Consider the following 22,735-nt stretch of genomic DNA (forward strand, 5'->3'; position numbering starts at 1 on the left):
TGTGAGTTATGAAGAAGAACCGATTCCTATCCTAGCTCGTGAAGTGAAGGAGTTGCGAAACAAAAGGGTTCCGTTAGTAAAAGTGTTATGGCTCAAACACGGGATGGAAGAAGCTACTTGGGAACCCAAGAGCCCTATGAATGAGCGTTACCCAAACCTATTTACCGGTAAGATTTTCGGGGACGAAAATTTCTTAAGTGGGGGAGAGTTGTGGCAGCCCAAAATTGACCCTAGTCGGGAGGTGGTTTCAGGACCACAAAACCGAGGCATAAAAATAATTTATAATTTATTTTGATGCCTATAATATGTGTTAATTCATGTGTGACATTTTGATGTTTCGATTTAGAGTTATAAATGTGAATTTCATTAGAAAGGACCTAGTAGTAAACTTTGAAAGTTTGATGGGGAAAGGTGTGATGACTAGTTGAACATGCATGCAAAAATAAGGGATTTGCATGTCAATTTCCCCCAACATGAAGTGGCCGCCATGGCAAGAGTGGATGGGCAAAACATGTCATGAAACATGTTTTGTTGGTGCATTAGGGTGAAATAATAAAATAAAGAGCATGGGCAAAGAAAGAAAAAAATGGTCTCATCCATGCTTCCCCCTTGGCCGTGAGTTGAGAGAAAGGAAAAGAAAAAATTTGGTTCATCCATTCTCATTTTCTTTGGGCTGAAAATTCTAAGAAGGAAGGAAATTTTGCTCCATTTTTAGTTTAGAAGAGATCTAGAAGGAGATTTGGCTATACTTGCATCAAGATTAAGGTATGTTGAGGTTGTGTCATGAGATTCATGCTTGTTTTGGTTGCTAACTTGATGTGCATGTTAGCCATGGTTCAAATCCTTGCTATGCCATGAAAAATGGTATTTGGCCAAGGTTGATATTGTGTTAAAGCCATTGCATGCTAAATGTGAAGCTTGTTGATGATGCATGTAATGATGGATTGACTACTCTTGAAATTTCTTTTAGTATTCTTGAGTAGGACATTGAATTCTTTGTTTAACCATGACCGAAGTTGAAAGAGTATGGTTGTGATGTATTCGGCCATGGTGCATTCATGAGCATGATTTATGCTTGTTACTTGATTGGTAAAAATTTGTGTTTGGATGGGTATGAACGCCTTGAGATTCGGCCTTGCACCTATATGTGTATACATGTTTGCACATGATGTATTGGCATGACATATATACTATTTCAAGGTATATATTTGCTTGTGATGATGTTTCGGTTATGAAGTACATGAGAGATGTGTATTGAGCTACAATATGTAATGCGTTAGTTAGTAAAATGCATGCTGTTTTTGTGTGGTATTAAGTGCATAATTGGCCTCAACATGGACATGCCTATTCGCCACATGAGGGAAATTGGTGTGCATGCATTCGGTTAGAGGCAAGCATATTGATGTCTATTTTGGCTTAGAAAATTGGCTAAGAGGAATATTAACTAATGTGTTGAGTTCGATTCGTGATTTCGTACATATGCGACTTTGATGCCTAATGAGCATATATATTGGCTAGGTATCTTGAATTCCTCTTTCGATGCTCAAATGATAAAACCAATTTATTTGTTAAATTAAGCTCAAGAGCAAAGGGGAGCTAAATCCGATAAGGGGAAGGAAAAAGTCGTCGAATAGCCGTCGAAATCGTTCGACCACGTCCGAGGTAAGTTTTCGAGTATCGAAACTTAGATTTTGATTCGATTGAATGAAGTAATAAGCAATCGAAATTGTGCCTTTGTATGTGGCCATTGAGCCGAAATGATATTTTTGCTAAGTGAATTGTGCATAAAAGTTGTGTTATGAAATTGAAACAAAGATGTGTATGAATGTTCGAGTGATATCCGGGCTAAGCCCAAGGCAATTGTGCGAAGTTATGATATCGGGCTAAGCCCAAGGCAATTAGGCGAGTTATGATATCCGGGCTAAGCCCAAGGCAATTGTGCAAATTGTGATATCCGGGTTAAGTCCCGAAGGCCTTTGTGCGGGTTACCATAACCGGGCTATGTCCCAAAGGCGTTTGAACGAGTAGCTATATCCGGATAAACTCCGAAGGTATGTGATTCGAGAACTTTGAACTTGCTGGAAAATTTTCAGTTAATGCAGTTGTGAAATTCCCAACAACAAGGTATGTTTTGTGTGTGCTTCGCACACTATGAGTAAGTGCGTATGAATATTCGCTCTAATGATAAATGAGCTATCGGCATTAACTAGGCCGTTCTTTGTGTATGAATATAAGAGTTGGGATTGTGAAGTAAGCATGTCTTTGAGAAATTGTGCATATGAATTATTGTTTAGCTACTTGAATGCTATGCTTTGGTTGTGTGTATATTATGGCTCGAAACTTACTAAGCATAAATTTCTTACTCCGTTTCTTTGTTTCTCTGTTTATAGATTTTGCTCGTTAGCGATCGGATTCGGGATCATAGAAGTTGAAGTCAACCACACTATCAAAGCCCTTTTGGTACTCCTTTAGTTGAGTTTTGGATATGGCATGTATAGGACTACCCTCGGTTGTTTTAAGTACTTGTGATGTATATGTACGGCCATGCGAAAATGGTTCGTAATAGTGGAGTATGGAATTAGACCATTTGTGGTTTGTAATTATATTTGGTTTCATGATGTGATTATGGTTTGGAATGAGAGAGTTGGTCACATGATCAGCCATTGGAATGGCTAAATATGATCATATGTGGACATAAGTATGACTAGACTATAGTTGGTTCATGGGAACTACAATATAGGTAAAGCCTACCTTAAAAACAGATGCTGCCAGCTGCAGTGACGTGGATGTGGAAAATCACCAAAATTTGTAGGAACGGTTTTAAATAGTGAATAAATTATTTGATCGAACCTTGACGAGTCTATTTTCATATGAAAGTAACGAAACGATCATATGAACAGTATACCGAGAGATATTAAAGTTCTCGTGAGACAGGGCCAGAACGGTTTCTGGGTCCCCTGTCGCGACTTTGAAAATTTACCATAAATTATCCAGAATGAATTAGAAGTCATGCCTTATATTTGCAGATTCCTTTTTGAGTCTAGTTTCATTAGAAACAAACGGCATCAGTATTGAAACCCTGTACAGAGAGATATTCAAGTTGTAACGCGCGAAGGTCAGTGTAGTCGACCCCTGTAACATGGGTGACTTTAACTAATAAAATGTACCAATTGGCCCGACCAAAAATTCTAGAAATAAATCCATGGATGGATATATGAGTCTAAATTCAGGGAAAATTTACGGAATCAGTTTCCAAGTTGTGAAACTCGAGATATGCTTTTTAAGGCGACAGCGATGCAGTTTTCCAGCTTGCCTGGGAATGTCAAATTGGTCGGTGCCATAAGTGGTTTTGGCTTGTTAACCCCTCGTGTCCGACACCGGCAACGGTCTCGGGTTCGGGGTGTTACACTTGAAGAGTTGAAGAAATCGAAGATTTACTTGGAGATTTGCAATTGATTGCTAGACAGGTCTGAAAGCTTTATGTTGATTACAAAACCATCCAAATGGAGGACCAAGTCAACCCAAAATTCGACTGCATGTGGATGTTCATAAATCAAATTTTGGTTTAATTACACAAGGTCCTTGAAGAGTTGAAGAAATCGGAGATTTACCCGGAGATTTGCAATTGATTGCTAGACAGGTCTGAGAGCTTTATGTTGATTACAAAACCATCCAAATGGAGGACCAAGTCAACCCAAAATTCGGCTACATGTGGATATTCATAAATCGAATTTTGGTTTAATTACACAAGGTCCTTGAAGAGTTGAAGAAATCGGAGATTTACCCGGAGATTTACAATTGATCGAGTCTTGATCCTGATGATGTTGTGGCACTTAAATCAAGCAAAAATCAGCCACATTTCCACAAATCATGGCCAGCCACCCTTGGAGGAAATTGCAAAAGATGGACACTCCTATTTTTAACTAGCTCCCTTGCCTCACCTATAATTAAGTCCCCATTTCTCACTTTTCTAATCATCCCTCATCCCTCACTCATTCATCATTCTCTCCTCTCTCAACTCTCTTAGCCCTCATGCCTATCATCATCTTTGCATAAAGATTTTTAGCAAATTAGCCTATTAAAAAGCCCTTGGTTGGCTACCTCAAAGAGCCATCAGCAAAGGAGCTAAGCGAAGGAACGAAGGAGCCCTCGTCAGTCAGAGTCTTCGGTGACAACCACTTTGATTTGGGTTTAATCTTTCTTTTCTTTAATTTAATTCAATAATGTTTGCTATGTGTTTGCTGTTCTTGTTTACAACAATGATAGCTTAATTTTATTTAAGCTAGGATGATTATTTTGATTGAATAATATTTATTTGATTCATGCTTATAATGTTTGTGCCTTAATCGATCATGTTTTCAATTAAAATCAAGTCTATATTTCGTTCATACGTGATTGAAATGCACTTGAATTAGTTTAGCGATCCTAACCAGACGAAGGCTAATGGACACATAATTGAAATGTGCATGCTCAATTTAGATCCTAACCCAATTAAATTTTAGGTTACATAACAACCCTAATCAGGCTCTGTTATCTGCATAGTTTTTGGATTTGTGCGATTAAATTATTTCAAACCTAACACGTCCCTGTTACGTAGCACGAATACTAAGAAACCCTTAGTAAATAAGGATCAATAAAATGCATATTTACCAAGTAAAGGATTCCGAAAGGACCTAATGTGGTTTCCAAAATCATGAAATATCGAGTTGCCATGGAATGCTTTTTCGAGTATTGATAAGCATGTTGATAATAATTTAAGTTTAATTAAATTATTTGTCCTAGCTTATTTATGTTATAATTGTTGCTTATTGTTTTAATTCTGCTAAAATCTATTTGACTCATATAGTTGCATGTTAGGATAAATCTCATCAAGGATCATTGCATTTAGTTTAATGTATTTTAATCATCACTTCTCAATTATATTGTTTTTATTTATCAAATTGTTAATATAATTTTACAAATTAATTGACTTAGCACAAATACAATCCCTGTGGAGACGATAAATTGATATTTACTTATTACTTGATAACGACTGTGTACATGTAACACCCCGTACCCGAGTCCGTTACCGGAGTTGAACACAAGGTGCACACAAACTTAACTTAATCATTTTCACTGTCCATTTAAAAATTTCCAGACAAGCTGGTTACTACATCACTGTCGCCTTAAAAATCATATCTTGAGTTTCAAAACTCGAAAATCAGTTTCGTAATTTTTCCCCGAAACTAGACTCATATGTCCATCCACAAATTTTTTTCTAGAATTTTTGGTCGAGCCAATTAGTACAGTTTATTAGTTAAAGTCTCCCCTATTCCAAGGTTCGACTACACTGACCTTTATGCATTACGAATTGGATATCTTCCGGTACAGGTCTTCAATACTGATGCTGTTTGTTTCTTTAGAAACTAGACTCAAAGAGGAATCTATACATATATGGCATGACTCCTAATCATCTCTGGTTAATTTACAATGAATTTCCAAAGTCGGAATAGGGGATCCAGAAACTGTTCTGGCCCTGTTTCACGAGAACTTTAATATCTCTTAACATATAACTCATATGACCGTTTCGTTTCTTCCATATGAAAGTAGATTCATCAAGGTTCATTTACATAATTTATTCACTATTTAATTCCATTCCTAAAAATTTTAGTGATTTTTCAAATGCTCACCACTGCTGCTGTCCGTATCTGTTTTCAAGGTAAACTTTACCTATTTCGTGGTTTCCATGGACCAACTAGAGTTTTGTCATACATAGGTCCACATATACTCATATTTAGCCATTCCAATGGCTGATCATTTGCCCAACACTTCCATTCCAGTCCATGCTCACATCATGAAATCATACATATATACATAAACACAAATAGTCTAATGCCATACCCCACTTTTACGAGCCATTTTCGCATGGCTGTACACACATACATCACAAAACGTATTTGAAAAACAGCAAAGGGTAGTCCTATACATGCTATATCCGGAGTTCAACTAAAAGAATACCAAAAGGGCTTTGATAGTGTGGATGACTTCGACTTCGATGATCCCGAATCCGATAGCTAACGAGCAAAATCTATAAAACAGAGAAACAGAGAAACGGAGTAAGCAATTTATGCTTAGTAAGTTTGAGCAAGGGATTCCAGCACAACAAAAGCATAGCAATCATATAGCTAACGGATAATTTCGTATGCACAAATTCTCAATGTCATACTTATTTCACATTCCAACCCCTATATTCATACATAAGGGATCATCTTAGCCAAATACCGGAAGCTCATTACTCGACTGAGCAAATATCATTCGAAGGGAATCAACTAATTTCAAGCACATACGAACATACCTCATTGCTGGAATTTTTCAAGCGTATTAACTGAAATTTTTACAGCAAGAACGCTCGTTCTCGAATCACGTACCTTCGGAATTTAACCGGATATAACGACTCGCTCAAATGCCTTCGGGACAAACCCCGGTTATAGTAACTCGCACGAATGCCTTCGGGACTTAACCCGGGTTTAGTAACTCGCACAAATGCCTTCGGGCTTAACCCGGATTTAGTAACTCGCACAAATGCCTTCGGGCTTAACCCGGATTTATTAACTCGCATTTAACGCCTTCGGATCTTAGTCCGGATATGGTCACTTAACACAAAGCCTTCGGGACTTAGCCCGGAATCATTCAAATAGCCAAGCACAATTATCAATAAATCATGACACATTCGTATTTCATTCTCATTAGCAAAATTCAAACACAAGTCACTTATCACATTTGCAATTTCGGCTCAATAGCCACACACAAAGAGCATGATCTAATCAAATCATAATCTAAGTTCCATTACTCGAGAACTTACCTCGGGCGTGGTCGAACGATTTGACGGCTATTCGACGACTTTTTCCTTCCCTTATCGGATTTAGCTCCCTTTGCTCTTGAGCTTAATTTAACAAATAAATTGGTTTTATCATTTGAGCATCGAAGAGGAATTCAAGGTACTTAGCCCACATATTTTCATTAGACATTAAAGTCACATATGTACGGAAATCATGAATCAACTCAACACATTAGTTAGTACTCTCCTTAGCGGATTTTCTAAGCCAAGAATAGGCATCAATATGCTTGCCTCTAACCGAATGCATGCACACCATTTCCCTCATGTGGCGAATATGCATGTCCATGTTGAGGCCAATTATACACTTAATACCACACAAAAAAACAGCATACATTTTACTAACTAACGCATTCCATATTGTAACTCAATACACATCTATCATTTCCTTCATAATCGAAACATCATCACAAGCAAATATACACCTTGAAATAGTATATATGTCATACCAATACATCATGTGCAAACATATATTCATGTAGGTGCAAGGGCCGAATCTCAAGTTGCTTATATCCAAATATAAACACATATCCAAAGCTCAAATCTTACCTACCATGCAACATGCATGAATCATACTTATGGATATACCATGGCGAATACACCACAACACCATACCGTTTCAATTTGGTCATGGTTAAACAAAGAACTTAGTATCTCATTCAAAAATGCTAAAAGAAAATCTAAGAGTCCTCAATCCCCCATCACATGTATCATTATCAAGCTTGATATTTAGCATGCAATGGCATTAACACCACATCCACTTTGGCCAAATATCATTCCATGACATAGCAAAGATTTGAACCATGGGCTAATAAAAACATCAAGCTAGCAACTAAAAACATGCATGAATCCCATGGCACAACCTCAAACATACCTTAATCTTGATGCAAGTATAGCCAAATCTCTTCCTAATCCCCTTCCAAACCAAACATGAAGCAAAAATTCCTTCCTTCCTCTTTAGTATTTTCGGTCAAGAGAGAATGAAATGGATGAGCAAATTTTTTTCTTTTCTTTTCTTCAATACACGGCAATGGGGAGGGGAGAAGCCTTCACACACATTTTTTTTTTCATTTTTTTATTACCCATACCCCTTAGTTTGATGTTTCTCCCTAATGCACCAACAAAACATGTTTCATGACATGTTTTGCCCATACTCCTTTGTCATGGCCGGCCACCTCCTATAAAAAGAGGGATATTTGATATGCAAGGCCATTGTTTTGCATGGATGCTTTAATTAGTCATCACACATTTCTCCATCATACTTTCAAAGTTTTCTACTAGGTCCTTTCTAGTGAAATTCACATTTATAACTCTAAATTAAAACATCAAAAATGTCACACATGAGTTAACACATATTATAGGCAATAAAATAAATATTAAATTATTTTTATGCCTCGGTTTTGTGGTCCCGAAACCACATTCCGACTAGAGTCTTTTTAAGGCTGTCACAGTACACTTCCACAAACCCGAGCGTTACAGATATTTCTTCCTAATTCCTTTAATTTTATCTTTAGTAAACAATAGAATTTCTGTTAATCCACCTCTAGTATCTTTAGCGACTGTATTGTCACTAATTTTTTCTATGTGTCTTTGACTCCATATCTTGAATTTAGAAATTTTATATATTTCTTCTTTAGAAATATGATTCTTATTTATTTTTCTATCATTTCATCAGAAAAGTCTTTTTCTTCTCCGATTAAATTTCCTAATTTTATATCCTGTTGTTCGGATTTAAGAATTTCTTCTAATTAGTTATTAGAACTACTTTCTACATTAAACATAAATATATATTTTCATCATTTGAATCGAGTTTGTTTCGATATTAATTCATATAATATTTCTTCATGATTTATTTCTTTTTCTAAACATATTTCTAAATCTTGTTCTTCAAGAGTTTTTATCATTTTCTTTGCATTTTTCCTTTATTAAGACAATTTGTTGCTATATGACCTTCTTCATCACATATGAAACATTTACATATTTGTTTTTAGATTTTTAAAAGTTCTTCTTCTAACAATTTTTTTCTTTTTATTATAACCAGATATTTTTATTTCTGGTTTCCATCTAACTAATTTATATCTTTTATTTTTCTTTCTATGTTTTTTATAAGTTTTAGGATGTATTGATCTACATCCAAATTCCCACTCATTTTCTAAAATTTTAGTACAATGTTTAATAAATATCTTTTTAACCTTTAATAGTTATTTTTTTTCATTTGCTCCTTACTATTTAAAAGTACATAAAATCATAAAAATCAAAAGTTTTTATATTTTAAATAAAAAATTCTAAAAGAATTAAAAGCAAAAATAAAAATAAAAACTTTCCAAAAATTATTAAAATAAAACTCTTTAAAATTAAATAAAAATATTTTTAATTCATAAAATTCAAAAAAAAAGTTATGTACTCCTTAAATGATAATAAGGTCTACTTAAAGTTTGATTTATCCATTCAATACTATTAAAATTAAACTTGAACAAATATTTTTAATTTCTAAAAAATATTTTTATTTAAATTCAAAATTAATATTTTTAATTTCTAAAAAATATTTTATTTAAATTCAAAATTATATTAAAATCCTATTTAATCTTGACAAAAGAATAACTTAAATTTGAAGACACTTTATTATTACTAGAGTGATCATGGGTCAAGGGCGGTTCGGCCCGCCCAAGGCCCGCTCAAAAATGGGAGGTTTGGGTAAAATATAGGCCGAAAAATGGGCTTGGACAAAAAATGAGGCCCATTTAGAAAGCGGGCGGGCCTCGAACAAGAGTTTTGGCCGGGCTTGGGCCCGACCCGCCCAATTATATATTAATATATTTTTATTTTATTTTAATCATTTTAATTTTAATATAACCTTTTTTATTATATTGTCAATTTGTGTATTGTTTTAAGAATTGTTTTAGTATTATTTTATTTGTCTTAATATTTGTTTTATGTTTTTAAATATATTTGATTTATTATATTTTAAAATTTTTATTTAATGAAATAAGCAAAAAAATTAATATGGGTCGGCCAAGCCGGGCTCGGTCTTAGTAATTTTATTTCGGCCAAGCTTGGACAAATTTTCGTGCCCATATTTCGGTCAAGGGCCTAGTAGACGGGCTTAAAATTTATCTGTGCTCACCCGAACCCGCCCGCCCATGATCACCTCTAATTATTACTCAAGAAGTAAATAACATAATTCTTTTGAATTTTAAAAATTTTTGTTTTTATAATTTTGAATTTTTAGATGAATTTTTTTAAAATAAATATAATTTTTAATTTTTTATTAAAACAATTTTATGAAAATATAAAAACAATTTTAATTTTATGTATTTAAAAAGTAAAGACCAAATTTATAAAATTTATAAAATATGAGAGCTAAACTCGTTATTCAATATTTTTATAGTTGCAAAATTAGATGAAGAGATTAAAAGTTTTATATAAAAAATAGGTTGACTTAATTTCAAAAATTAAAATAAATAGACTAAATTTTAAATTTCAATAGAATAAGACCAGGTTTAACATATTTAAATCTATTTTAATTAGTATTGAAAAAGCTTAATTAAGCCAACTTGATGAGATATATATAGGAGAATGAAATTGTTTGAAATAGAACCCAAACTAAAAGACGATAACTTGATGATATATATATATATATATATATATATATATATTTATTTGATGATTGGGGAAGGCAATAAAATTATTTGAGATTGAATTTAAACTTTTATATTTATATTATAATAATATTTAGGAGAGTTTTTATTTTAAACCCAATTTTAAAAACCTCAAAATAATAAAGTGTAAATCTCAAATATTAAAACATAGAAATATTTACGTGGAAGCACAAAAGGGTTGTTTTCTTTTTCTTGGAATCTTCACTGTGATAATAATAAATACCTCGACCGTACTATTCTTGTTGATGAAAGGTCTCTGATAAAAGTCACAATATATTTATTTATCTTACTGCACCTGAAGTCGATCCTTGGCCCATAGCAAGGAAAATGCAGTTGGGTATTTAGTAAAATAATCAACCAAACCTGAGCTGAGTTTATGTTTTGCCTGTATTTTCTGACCCACAAACTTGAGGCTTTAATTATTTGAAAACATTATTCTCAACAAGTTAAGCATCCAATGAGTTGAAATTATTGCCAAACCTATGGGGGAAAAAAAAAAGGCCACCAAAGGCCTACTGCTTCCATTGTAGCCTGCACTAAATAAACAGTTCCTAATAAATGTTTACTGAAAGTGAAGGAAATGGAAATGTAAACATTTGCAAAAAATAGGAATCTTTCCATGGTGATATGGTTCCCATTCAAATTATAAACAGGACCTACTCGATTAAAAGCACATTTTGGAAACTTGGTTACCAACCATGACCTTTTCCAATGAACAAGATAAGAGGGTCCACAGAAGAAAAATAAAAATAAAAAGGAAATAATCCCCATACCAAACAAAATTTGCAGATATACAAAACAAGCTTTTCATTGCTGAAATCATTGGTTACCCAAATGCAGGTTTCCTCTAAACTTCAACCCCCGAGAGTTTTAAAACATTAGTCATGCCCCCCCCCCCACGAACTCTCCATGATTGTTTACTGCCATACATGTCTTTGTCACTAAAACCATTATCTCCTTCTAACAACCTTGACCACGCTTAAGCTATCACCATTATCATTATTTTCTTTTTGGAGAAACAAAAAAATCAATGTCAAACTCTGAATCTGAAGTTATTTCGTCTCCATCTTCTTGTGATTTCGTTGAGGCATCTCCAGTTAAGGTTCAAGTGGTTTCTAAATCTGTATCCGACCGCCTTCTTGACAAGTTCTTTGATGTGTCTGAGTTCAACTTCGATTATTCCAAGAGTGGACTCTGGTCTCCCCCTGTTCCAAGAAGTGCTTTTTTAAGCTCCCCTGGGACAATATTCAATGAACAAGAAATGCTCCAAAGGCTCAAAATTGTCATGGAAAGACGTCGTCGTACCAGAAGATTCAATGTTCGTTTCAACATACGGCTCTCTTTTTCATATTTCATTTCATCAAGTGGGATTCCACTAAATTCGAATTCAATTCTAACGCTGGCATGAATCTTTTTTTTTTTTTGCAGGTATTTTGCTGTTCTTGAAAGAACTGCAGGAACATTGGAAAGGCAAAAACAGAGAATTTATGTAAATTTTACTAATTTTTTTGGAGAAATATATAGTGAATAGTATACATTTGCTAACTCGTTCATCTGCAATTCATCCTCTCTTTTTTTTCTTCTGGTAATTTTCTTGGGAATGTTTGGTTTGTTGGAAATTAGCGAAAACCTATTTTTCTCAGAGGTATATCTTCCAATCTTGAATCTCCAAGGATTGAAAACAACATTGCAATTTGAATGACAGCTTCTGATTGTTCATCCAATGTTCAAAAGCGCCTAATTCTCGTTGTCATAGAGTCTCCCAAGCTACTGTTGCATTAGATATAAAATTGACGTAAATTGATTTCAAAATCCTAAATGTGAATATGTTATGCATATCAAGAAAAGTGCAATTAGAAGATGTGGTTTTGTTTAACATTGTCACATAGGTATAATCACAATTTAATCCCTTAACGTTTGCATATTTGGATAATTTGGCCCGTTTTAGGCTAAATTTAGTTCCAACTTGAAAAAAAGATTAATTTTGAACATTTATCTTTTAAAAAATTGAATTACTATCTTTTTAATAAAAATATTGGCAAATATTAAAATTTTAAACATAACAAATGTGTACTTCCTTCTATTTTTGAATTTTTTATATTTTTTTGTATTTTGTATATTTTTAATGTTTTTATGTAATATAGTCAAATAGTATCAATACAACATCAAATACAAGTGGATAGTCCTGCGGGTTGTCACGCCAACATCGTTAAAAGATTAATATTTTAGTTAGTATTTACATTAAAAAACTATTTACCTCATTTTGATAGGTTTATGATCAAATTTAACTAAAAATTATTAAATTGACAAAATGTATATATTAAAGGTTAAATTTATCATTATATCATTTAAAAATTTAATATACAACAATACATGAAATGAAAATTTTAAATACTTTTAAATAATTAATATAAAACACATGTTAAATTTTAAATTAAGTATACAGACTATATTTTACTGAGTATTGATTAATTATTTATGACTACATCAAAAGTTCATTAAAGATTTTTTTTCTTTTATTTTGTAAAAATTCATTAAAGATGTTAATATAATAATCATTAATATATCACTTTTAATTTCACCCAATACCTTAATGTCCCACCAATCATAAGTTCAAAGACAAACACAAACTAACATTGGGAATGGTAGAATTGGTTAGGAAGAAAGAATAAATGGGTATATTTCAATAAATTTATTATAAAATCTTAAAAGCTAAATAATTTATTATTTCAACTTTTCAGGTTCGTAGATGTCTCTCCGAATTAAGGACAAAGTTAGAATAAGTTTTTAGAGGCCGAATGAGATTTTAATTTTTAATAGTTTATATATTTATAATTTTTAAATGATTAAATCAAGTTTTTATAATTTTAGGGAAGGCCAAAATATAATTTTACCTTTATTGGTTTAAATATTTTAAAGGACCTAAATAGTAATTTTTCATTAAGGGGGATTAGGCCCTGCCAGCCCCCTAATTTGGCCTTTGCTCCCAATAATGTTACTTCCAAGATTTGAAACCCAATAATGTTACTTTCAATATTTAAACCTACATTCTCCTTAGGAGTACAATGTATTTGATTATTACACGCGACCATTTGTTAGTATTACAAAACTATTTTAATTTCAAACTCAGTACGTTTAACAATACTTGTATGATGAAAAAGTAAAAGCAATAGAGAATAAGATCTAAATTTGTAATGTTTTCAAGAGAATTTAAATATAAATATAATTACAATAAATACATTTAAATAACTATAATTAAAATTAATTGTTATAATATCTAATTAAATTAATAATTAAAATATATTTAACCTCAATCAAAATAAATTTAAATAAAATTCATGATATAACTTAAATAAAATTAATATCAAGATGTATTGTTTATTAAATACATCATAGTATCCAAAAGTTTCACATCTAATTTCTTAAACTCTGTTTGAATCAAGAAAGTACAATAAATTGGGTTTTTTCGTAATAACATGAAAAAGAATCAGAATAATATGAAAATTCTTTTAATTATTAAAATAATATGAATTGTGTATGAAAATCTCAAAGTGACATGACAGCTAATGACTTGAAGTGATTACAAAAAAATGGTTGTGTCAAAAAGAAACATAGAATCCTTGTAATTTCAAATTAACAGTCGACATGCCAATTTAGGTTCCCGATAACTTGTCAAGTTGGAACTTTGGATTTTTTATATTTTATTTTTGAAATTTAAAGAGTTTTTTTATATTTTATTTAAAAATATGATTTTATTTATTTTAAAAAATTATAAATTTTAAAATTTTATGGTTTTTATTTAAAATATGAAAATTTAATTTTAAAATTTATTAATAATTTTTATTTATTTTTTAAGGGTGAAAACCAAATTAGCAAAAATTTTACAAATAATATCTAATTTAGAAGGAAAAAAAAAAGAGTTTGGGCTTGCACATGGTGCAAATAGTAATTTAAAGCTTGAATTTCATTGCGTATAAATTTTAATCAAAATAATAATATATTGAAAGTGTTGGCTACAAGTGCGAACAATAGTATCCATTTTAGACGGAAAAAATTAAATGAGTTTGAGCTTCTAAATGGTGCAAATAATAATTTAAAGCTCGAATTCCATCTGATATGGTTGTATTTCCATTTTCTAATCTCTAATCTCTATTCACAATAAGTACTCACTACTTGCTTTTAAGTTTTTATGATTTTTTTAATACATTTATATGCCATTTTAATCCATTTTAGCTACTTGATACATTGTTTAATTATTTGAATTTATATTTGATTCATTATCTGGTGTGTACAATTTATAAGCTGACAAAGATCCTTTTATTCTTTTAAAAATTAAACTTTAGTTATTATACTTTTAATTTTGAGACATTGAGTCCTTGTACATTTTTATTTAAAATCCTTGATCCTCCATTTTTTGTTGTTAAAGTTAATGATGTTAAAAGTAAAATAACTTTTTAGTCCTTAATGTTTACAATTTTGTCAAATTGGTCTTCCCTTTAAAAGAACATAATTTTTTAATAAATTTTAAAATTAAATTTTCATATTTTAAATAAAAACATAAAATTTTAAAATTTATATTTAAAAAATTAAAATCATATTTTTAAAATAAATTTATAAAAATAAACTCTTTAAAATTAAAAATATAAAATTAATTTTTAAATATAAAAAATTCTAAAATTCTAACATGACAAGCCATTGAGAATTTAATTCCGCAAGTCAACTGCCGATTTGGGATTATGAGGATTCAATATTTCTTTCTAACACAATCATTATCTCGTAATTATTCTAAATCGTCAGCAGTTATGTCAATTTTAAGTTCTCATGCATAATACATATTATTCCGGTAATTAAAAAAAATTTCCACATTATTCCAATAATTTTTTTCATATTATTCTGGAAAAAAAAGCCAATAAATTGGGTTTCGAGCTATTGAATTTTAAATTAATGTTGACCATCATCCTGCAGTTTCTTAATAATATTAAAAATTTCCCTCCAGGTTCGTTAACGTGTTTCTATTTCTAGTATTTACATTATTATGATTTGCATTAACTTTCAAGATTAAATTAAATAAAAAATGGAATCATTAGGTGGTACCAGTTACATTCTCACTGGATTAATGGAAAGAAAAATAAAAAGATGCTAATTTGGAAACACATGGAAATCACATGCTAATCATGTGGTCATCTGATTTAGATAGGTAACCAATCCCCAAAATCGACAACTCATTCCTTTTCAGAAAAAACCTTTTGTGGGGTCCCATTTGCATGAATTTTACCAAGAGAATAAAAAAAAATTTGGTAGGATGGATAGCCAGAGACAATCTTGTTTTGCCTACTGCAATGTCTGAAATACACTCAAAACCCAGGCTGGTCCCCTGTTCTGTTTCTGCTTTGTATCAAAACAAATTTTTTTCTTTTGCATAAACAAGATCTACCCTGTTCAATCCTTTATTTGGGAACAATGGTAAAAAATTAAAAGAGAAAGGCATTGAGAAAATTCAAAGGAAAGAGCTTTCAGGGTTTCAAATTTTGGACTTTTACCCCTTCAAGCAGTGAACTTTCATCAAGTCCTATGTAGCTATGGAAGTACCTGCCAAAGATTGAAAAATGTAATGTAATTCTGACCTTTGGGGAGACACAATGGGACCCCTGATGATGTGCACCAATGAACATGTCTTTTTTTTTTTTCCTTTGATTTCTGTTCTGTAATAGTTCATGGAATTATCTTGCAACTTGCAAATGTTCAACAGAGATCCTCCATCCCTTCTTTTAATACTATATCTTCATACTTCTTTTCTTCACTCCCTACCATATTCTTTCCTTTAATTTCCCTCCTATAAACATCACATCTTAATTCTCCCTAGCTGTCAAACTTGCTATTAAACCCTTTTTTTTATTGTACATCTGCAATTCTGCATTGATTTTTTTATGTTTCACAATTGCTGTATGTTTCAACCCAATATTCGCTAGGTGGCAGGATTAGAAGCTCCTTTTTTAGATAAAATTTGTATCTAAATAGCATTACTTGTTAATATTTACAAAAGGAACTGTACTACATACCATTGTTTAAACAGAATGTACCAAAGTTTAGTTCATAAAAAAGAAGGGAAAAAGATAAAAAAAAAGAAGATAGCAAGAAGAGCAAGAAGATAGTCTAGGCAGTGTTTGAGGCATGTATATAATAAGATCTATAAGAAGATGAACTTTCAGGTATCAAACAACTTCTCTAATGGACATCCATCACACTCATGTATAATTGTCTAAGAGGTATTTCCAAAGGGACATACCCTGCAATATTGCCATCAATATCAGACTGCAATGGCACTTTGTTCCAAACTTTCTTTCCCTGTAATGCCATCTTTTAACGTTTGGAAATAAATATTGTAGTCCTTCTCTGGGGGTGGGTTTTCAGGGTCCACTGTGAATGGCTCACTAAATGGAACCACACTTTTAACCTGTAAAAGAAACAACAATGTAAATGAAGAAATCAAAACAAAATACTGGACATCTAACATTTAACCACAGCTATATGTTCAGCCTAGGTTAGAGTAGACAATAACATCAAATCCTCTCCGTCAACACGTAATTTGAAGCTTGTCAAACATTCATACTTAACTCCTCAAGCTTTGATTTACGTTCTTTTTAATGTCCATCAATTTAACATTCTTTTTAATGGTAAAATGTATCATTAATTTGTATCAGCAGTAACACAACTCAACCGTTTAGGTGAAGTGATTTAAGATCTAGAATGCTGAAACCAAATATGATTTGATATGATCCATCCCAACGTAAAGCTACAGGCATCAGTAGAATAAAAAAAAATATGATTTAACATAATAGCAAGTAATAGATTAACCTCGAATGTCTTGTCACATGCATATGGGCTTTCCAAGGCAGCAATGCATATGAGAGCAATTTCTTCTCTTGATATCTTTCCCTGTATTGTCAGATAATGAAAACAATTTTAGCAAGAAAACAGAGTTCTAGCCACACTAAAAATGTTTATGTTCCGAAAATAAGTTATGAGGTAGAACTGTATCCACCTTATCAGTGGCCCAATGCTCATACTAGCAGAATTATAAGAAAGGAAAATATTTTTTTGGATGTCTAGCATTGATACCCACAGTTAGGAATATTAGACAAGCTTAGTCACAACTAACTGTTCAGTTTAATTCAATGACATACCGTTATATTGTCTCCTTGATCAAAAACGAGATCAGCTCCAGCAGGTTCTTCAGTTAATGCACAAGGCCTTACAATTGTATAAGGAATTCCACTCTCTCGTATCAAATCCTCACCCTGTTATAGAGGGAAAAAAAAGTGTAAGGTAAAACATGGATTCCAGCTTCATAGCTAAAGAACTGATGATACAGAGAGAAACACTTCAGCTGAGCATGGAACAGATAATTATAATTAACTTACCAAAACTAGTACTTAAGTCATATCTCATTAATTTAATAGATTTGCTTAAGTACTCAAATTATGAAATTGAAAAAGAAGGGATCTCCAAAATCATAAAGGGTAAAAGAAAATGTTGGTTGATGTAGTAAAGCTTCTCATCAATAATTGCCTTCTTGTAGGAAGGTGCTGGAAGCATATCAACTCTAAATCTATTTCTGACACTAGCTTGATGGAAAATGCATCATATATGGGGAAAATAATACCTCAAATATCATACATTCAAGCATTTCCACAGTTCAATAGTGGAAACTTTCTAGTTTTGAAACCAATATTGTGTTCACACGCTCAATGTATTGTATCATAATGGTAAGCATTAAGCAGCTGGTTTTTTTTTCTCTCCAACAAATATTTAATCCTTACAGCATGATGCATAAATAGAACTACATGCATAGAAAATAACCTTCAACTTGAATGTTAAGACAAAATCCAATTCCTTATTCAAGCGCACAGCAGGAGGTTGTTTGCTCAGGTCAATGCCAGGCCTGTCCGGTCTAGTAACTCCTGCAGAGCTCACGTGTACAAACCTACAAGGGAAGCAACAGATAAATAATCGAATAAGACCCCCATCATCAGCACCTCCCTCCCCAAAAAAAGAACAAGAATAGACCGGATTATAGAAAGAATCTGATAGAATGATGAGAAAAGAATATGAACCTGGGAGTGATAGGATACTTTATGTATGCTTTTATGGTAGAGAGTGGAAGCTCAAAAGGTCCTTCTACAAAAGTGGGATTCAGTTTCCCATCATATTCAAACTTGCTGAACATGAGCTGGAATAATTTGCATTCCTCATAAACAATTTTGGTAAAAACTCAAAATTCAGAAAGATAAAAAAGCACAGACAAAGTGGCAAACCTGAAATGATACGACATTACTTGGATTGAAGGGTAGAGCATCAGATACAGTCCGTGCTCGAAATACAGGCCTCAGTGAAGAGAATGGCAAACGAATCTGTAAAGAAACAGGAAGTTACAAGTTGAAAGGAGAAGGTAATTTGTTTGATAATGCTGATGTATAAAATGGTCTTGGTGTTACACACAGACTGCCATTGGCCTCCAATGGTGTCAAAGCTTGCTGTATAACCCACCGTATCCCAATCAGTGCTAGTGCGAACAATTAGTTTATACCGACAACCATCACCCTTTAAGCGCAACTCAAAACCATCATATGCTGAAAGATCCACTGGGGAGGAAAAGTTCTGAAAATAAAAACCAAAAACCTTTTTACTTTTTTCGTAAGAAAATGGAACCAAAGTAAGCTATGCATTCACAAGTCCTATTGAACACCCAAAGAAAAGCACATATGTGCACTTGAGAAAGATATTCAAACCAATATATATCTCGTCAAATGTGATTTCCGGGGAGGTCTGATATGAGTATGGTTATTAGTTAGTGGTTATAACTGGATATAGTTTTAATTCTATCAGATTACTATCCTACCTTTAATATGTTTCCCTTAGCTGCAAATCTGAGGAGTTGAAGCCTACAGTGTCAAATACCAGCCTCTTATCAGATTGTGCCAAAAGCAGTCCCTTAACCTTTTATGACTATTACCTAACTCATATTTTCTTACTTTGTTCTTCACCTAAATGAATGCACTTATAATACTTGCAACATGTCAGACAACAAAATTGCGAAACATGCATGGTGTAAGAACAACAAAAGCTATTCTTGTTTGCGTACCTTTGTTCTGATACTAGTAAACCCACCATTGTTTGCCGTTGAAACAATGCCTTGCAAAGACAATGAATTGGATAAGGAAAAGGGAAAAATGGGAACAAAGAGATGATAGAGCCATAATAGAGGCTCATAGTTAAGGTCATGGTTCTAATGCCAGCACGAAGTATTATAGAGAGAAAATCTAATGAAAGGTTCTCAAAAGAACAAACCTTTGAAAAGCCCTGTTGGTTTACCACCTTCACCACCAGTCCGATCAATCTGAAATGTACTTTCACTAACACCTCCCATTACAACATCATCTAAAGTGCCCCAATCAAGTTCTTTTGAAAGCTGATCTGCTTGATGGAAACACAGAATAAAGAAAAAGCAAATAACCATATTTTGTATAAAACCAGAAAATTGTAGATCATAGATTTTACACTAACAATATATCACAACTTTAGAAATTGAGATATGCTACAGATGTTACTCAAAAATCAATATTCTAAATGGAAACTTAAATCCTCATGTAATGAAAAATAATGGAAGTTTGTCTCCTTTGTTTCATTTATAGACAAAGTAAGGCCCTTTGCATTAAATATCCCTTCTCACAATTCATAATTTATAATTATAACCAATTTAGAAGGGTGTTAATTGCAATTTTCAACTAGCAGGACAATTTCGAGAGAATACCTTCAAATCCAAAAAGCAGTTTCCCTGTTCGTAGTCCGACACTCTCCCTCACAGCATTAATCAAGTTTTTCATTCCAATGTACTCAACCATTTCAGGTGAATCACCTTTTATCTGTTTCATCAAACAAACAAACAAATTCTCAAGTATAACTCCCTCAAGAGAATCTGAAGAGGTGAAAGATTGCAATTAGTTTGCTACCTCTGGTTCAAAAAACTTGACTCCCTGAAAGAAATAACATTTGGATGTCAGGGTCCTAAACCAGGAAAAATATTATTTAATATAATCCAATAAAACACTCAATCTTCTCATAGACTAAAAGAAAATTTTGAAACTTAGCCAACTGTTTTATAACCAATAGTTTCATCATTCGGAGAATGCCCGAAATCATACTTGACTGTATTTTGCTCGGTCAGGAGTGTCCCCTTCCTTTGGGCCAATAATGACAGAAGCAGCATTTATGACTTTCTTCACTCCTTTGAAGTATTGAGCAACCAGTGTGCTCTCCTTTGTAATGTCTCCAACAATCTGCAATTTGAAGGAAAGGGCGAATTAGAAAGCATGGAATGGAAGGATTAAAGGATAAACTCTATCAACAATGAAGAAGGATATATTAAAGTAAGTATAGTTTCGGATCACATGGATCTGCACTATGACAGCACTAAGGCTTTTCTTGCTATGAAGGATGGAAAGGAGTTAGAATGCAAAATTTGATAATCAAATGGTTAAGATTCATAACCACTTTCTTACTTTGTAGCTTAAGCATTAGATTAACAAGGATCTGCACTATGACAGCACTAAGGCTTTTCTTGGTATGAAGGATGGAAAGGAGTTAGAATGCAAAATTTGTTAATCAAATGGTTAAGATTCATAACCACTTTCTTACTTTGTAGCTTAAGCATTAGATTAACAAATTTTCCATTGTCATTCATTTCCATCTTTTATACCAAGCAGAGCTTAAAAGTTAAGTTTGTATGTTCAAGAATCATGAAAAATATAGCAAACAAACATATTTCTTTAATGCAATACCTTAGTACCACCACATTATAAAATCAATGACCTAAAACAAAACTATACTGAGGACTTAACATGGGAAGGTAGCTCACCAATTCAATATCGGGACCGAGCATCTTTCTTGCCTTCTCTTCATTCCTAACCTAAATGTAGGCACACATGAAAAGAAAAAGTTAAAAGGGCGAAAGAGAAAAGAGGAAAAGAGAATGAGAAAAACAAGTCAAATCTATACTAAGACAGCCCTCTTGAAACACTTCAAAAGGCATCAATTCATAAATCATACTTCAAGGGAATGCTAGATAAAGGTGTACAAGGTTTAGGACAAATACCAGTGCTTTAACAGGCAACCCTTTCTTCCTGAAGTTGTTAACCACTCTCCTACCTACACCCCCAGTAGCTCCAACTACCAAAACGTAGTCAGAAGTTCCCATTTTCTTCTCTGATTCTTCAGGCGATGAACCGGATAATTTCTCAATTATAAATTCAACAATCTTCAGGGAACAGTAAATTGCATATAAGTGTGTGCACACAAATTTAAGAATCAAGACATTATTGATTAAAAGAAGGATAGAAAGTTTATGCTACCTTAGCAGGAGAAGGTGGTCCATTGAAAAAGTATAACGTTTTAAAAAATCTCCCCAAATCCCAACCCTGTTTTTCAGCAGATATAGTCTCTTTGTACGTTGCAGAAGATAAATAAGCGGACCTTCGTTGGTTAAGACGATACTTAGGTCTGCCATTAAGTTGAAGAAATGGTTTAGGAAGTTGACAGGAGAGAAGCTGAGGATGCATACAACTCTTAGAAAATTTTCTACCAACATTTGATGAAGAACCCTGCAGTTTTTTCAGTTGATGAAGTTATGAAATCCAAAATGACCCCATGATCGTATACAAAATGGGAAACACCAAATTTGGCAAACGAGTTTATAGTTCAAAGATACTGTATCAGAAATCAAAATCTTCTTACTTACACTTCCAGAGTGAACATAGAGTAATAAACCCAGAAATATTGTAAATGAAAATATATTCAATATATACAAATAGCTATACAAACAGAACAAATGCATGCAATGATGATAATTTACTTGCCTGAATACTGAAGATGGAGAAGGGAGATGATGATGATGATGATGATGATATTGTTGTCAAAAAACAACTTTCCATTTCTTGACAGTGGGTTACACAGTTAAAAAAAAAATTACAAGTAGAGACTGGAAGAAGGTTCAAAGATCAAAAGTTTTGCGCTGTGCAAGTGTAGATTGATAGTTTTGATATTTGAAGCAAAGCAGTTAATATAGACCACACATCCCAACTCTGCAACAGTCGCCTTCAGAAAAACTTGGACTTTCGAAGGTAAAAAGCAAAGGGGCTTTCTAGAA

At 32.7% G+C, this 22,735-nt stretch overlaps 2 protein-coding genes across 2 annotated transcripts; one reads left to right on the forward strand and one right to left on the reverse strand.

Moving 5' to 3' along the window:
- The first annotated feature begins 11,293 nt into the window (after positions 1–11,293).
- LOC108474113 (uncharacterized) lies at positions 11,294–12,078 on the forward strand. The gene is made up of 2 exons (XM_017776020.2): positions 11,294–11,851; positions 11,962–12,078. Exons 1-2 carry the CDS (start codon positions 11,564–11,566, stop codon positions 11,977–11,979), a joined length of 306 nt encoding a protein of 101 aa, XP_017631509.1. The 5' UTR covers positions 11,294–11,563; the 3' UTR covers positions 11,980–12,078.
- A 4,516-nt stretch (positions 12,079–16,594) lies between these two features.
- On the reverse strand, positions 16,595–22,732 carry LOC108474111 (protein HIGH CHLOROPHYLL FLUORESCENCE PHENOTYPE 173, chloroplastic). Its single transcript, XM_017776019.2, has 16 exons — positions 22,446–22,732; positions 21,942–22,190; positions 21,686–21,847; positions 21,449–21,499; positions 20,736–20,870; positions 20,544–20,567; positions 20,345–20,456; positions 19,882–20,007; positions 19,676–19,725; positions 19,033–19,191; positions 18,849–18,944; positions 18,648–18,763; positions 18,394–18,517; positions 17,718–17,831; positions 17,389–17,469; positions 16,595–16,987 (listed from the first exon to the last, which is right to left on the reverse strand). Exons 1-16 carry the CDS (start codon positions 22,518–22,520, stop codon positions 16,841–16,843), a joined length of 1,821 nt encoding a protein of 606 aa, XP_017631508.1. The 5' UTR covers positions 22,521–22,732; the 3' UTR covers positions 16,595–16,840.
- Between the last annotated feature and the right edge of the window lie 3 nt (positions 22,733–22,735).

Source organism: Gossypium arboreum, chromosome 6 (genome assembly GCF_025698485.1).
Source record: "Gossypium arboreum isolate Shixiya-1 chromosome 6, ASM2569848v2, whole genome shotgun sequence".
NCBI lineage: Eukaryota > Viridiplantae > Streptophyta > Magnoliopsida > Malvales > Malvaceae > Gossypium > Gossypium arboreum.

Coding starts and splice junctions, on each gene's coding strand:
- LOC108474113 (XM_017776020.2), top strand. CDS start 11,564: ATGTCAAACTCTGAATCTGAAGTTATTTCGTCTCCATCTTCTTGTGAT.
- LOC108474111 (XM_017776019.2), bottom strand. CDS start 22,520: ATGGAAAGTTGTTTTTTGACAACAATATCATCATCATCATCATCATCA. Junction 21,500..21,685: donor GGTTGCCTGTTAAAGCACTG/GTATTTGTCCTA, acceptor GCCTACATTTAG/GTTAGGAATGAAGAGAAGGC. Junction 16,988..17,388: donor CATGTGACAAGACATTCGAG/GTTAATCTATTA, acceptor TTTCTTTTACAG/GTTAAAAGTGTGGTTCCATT.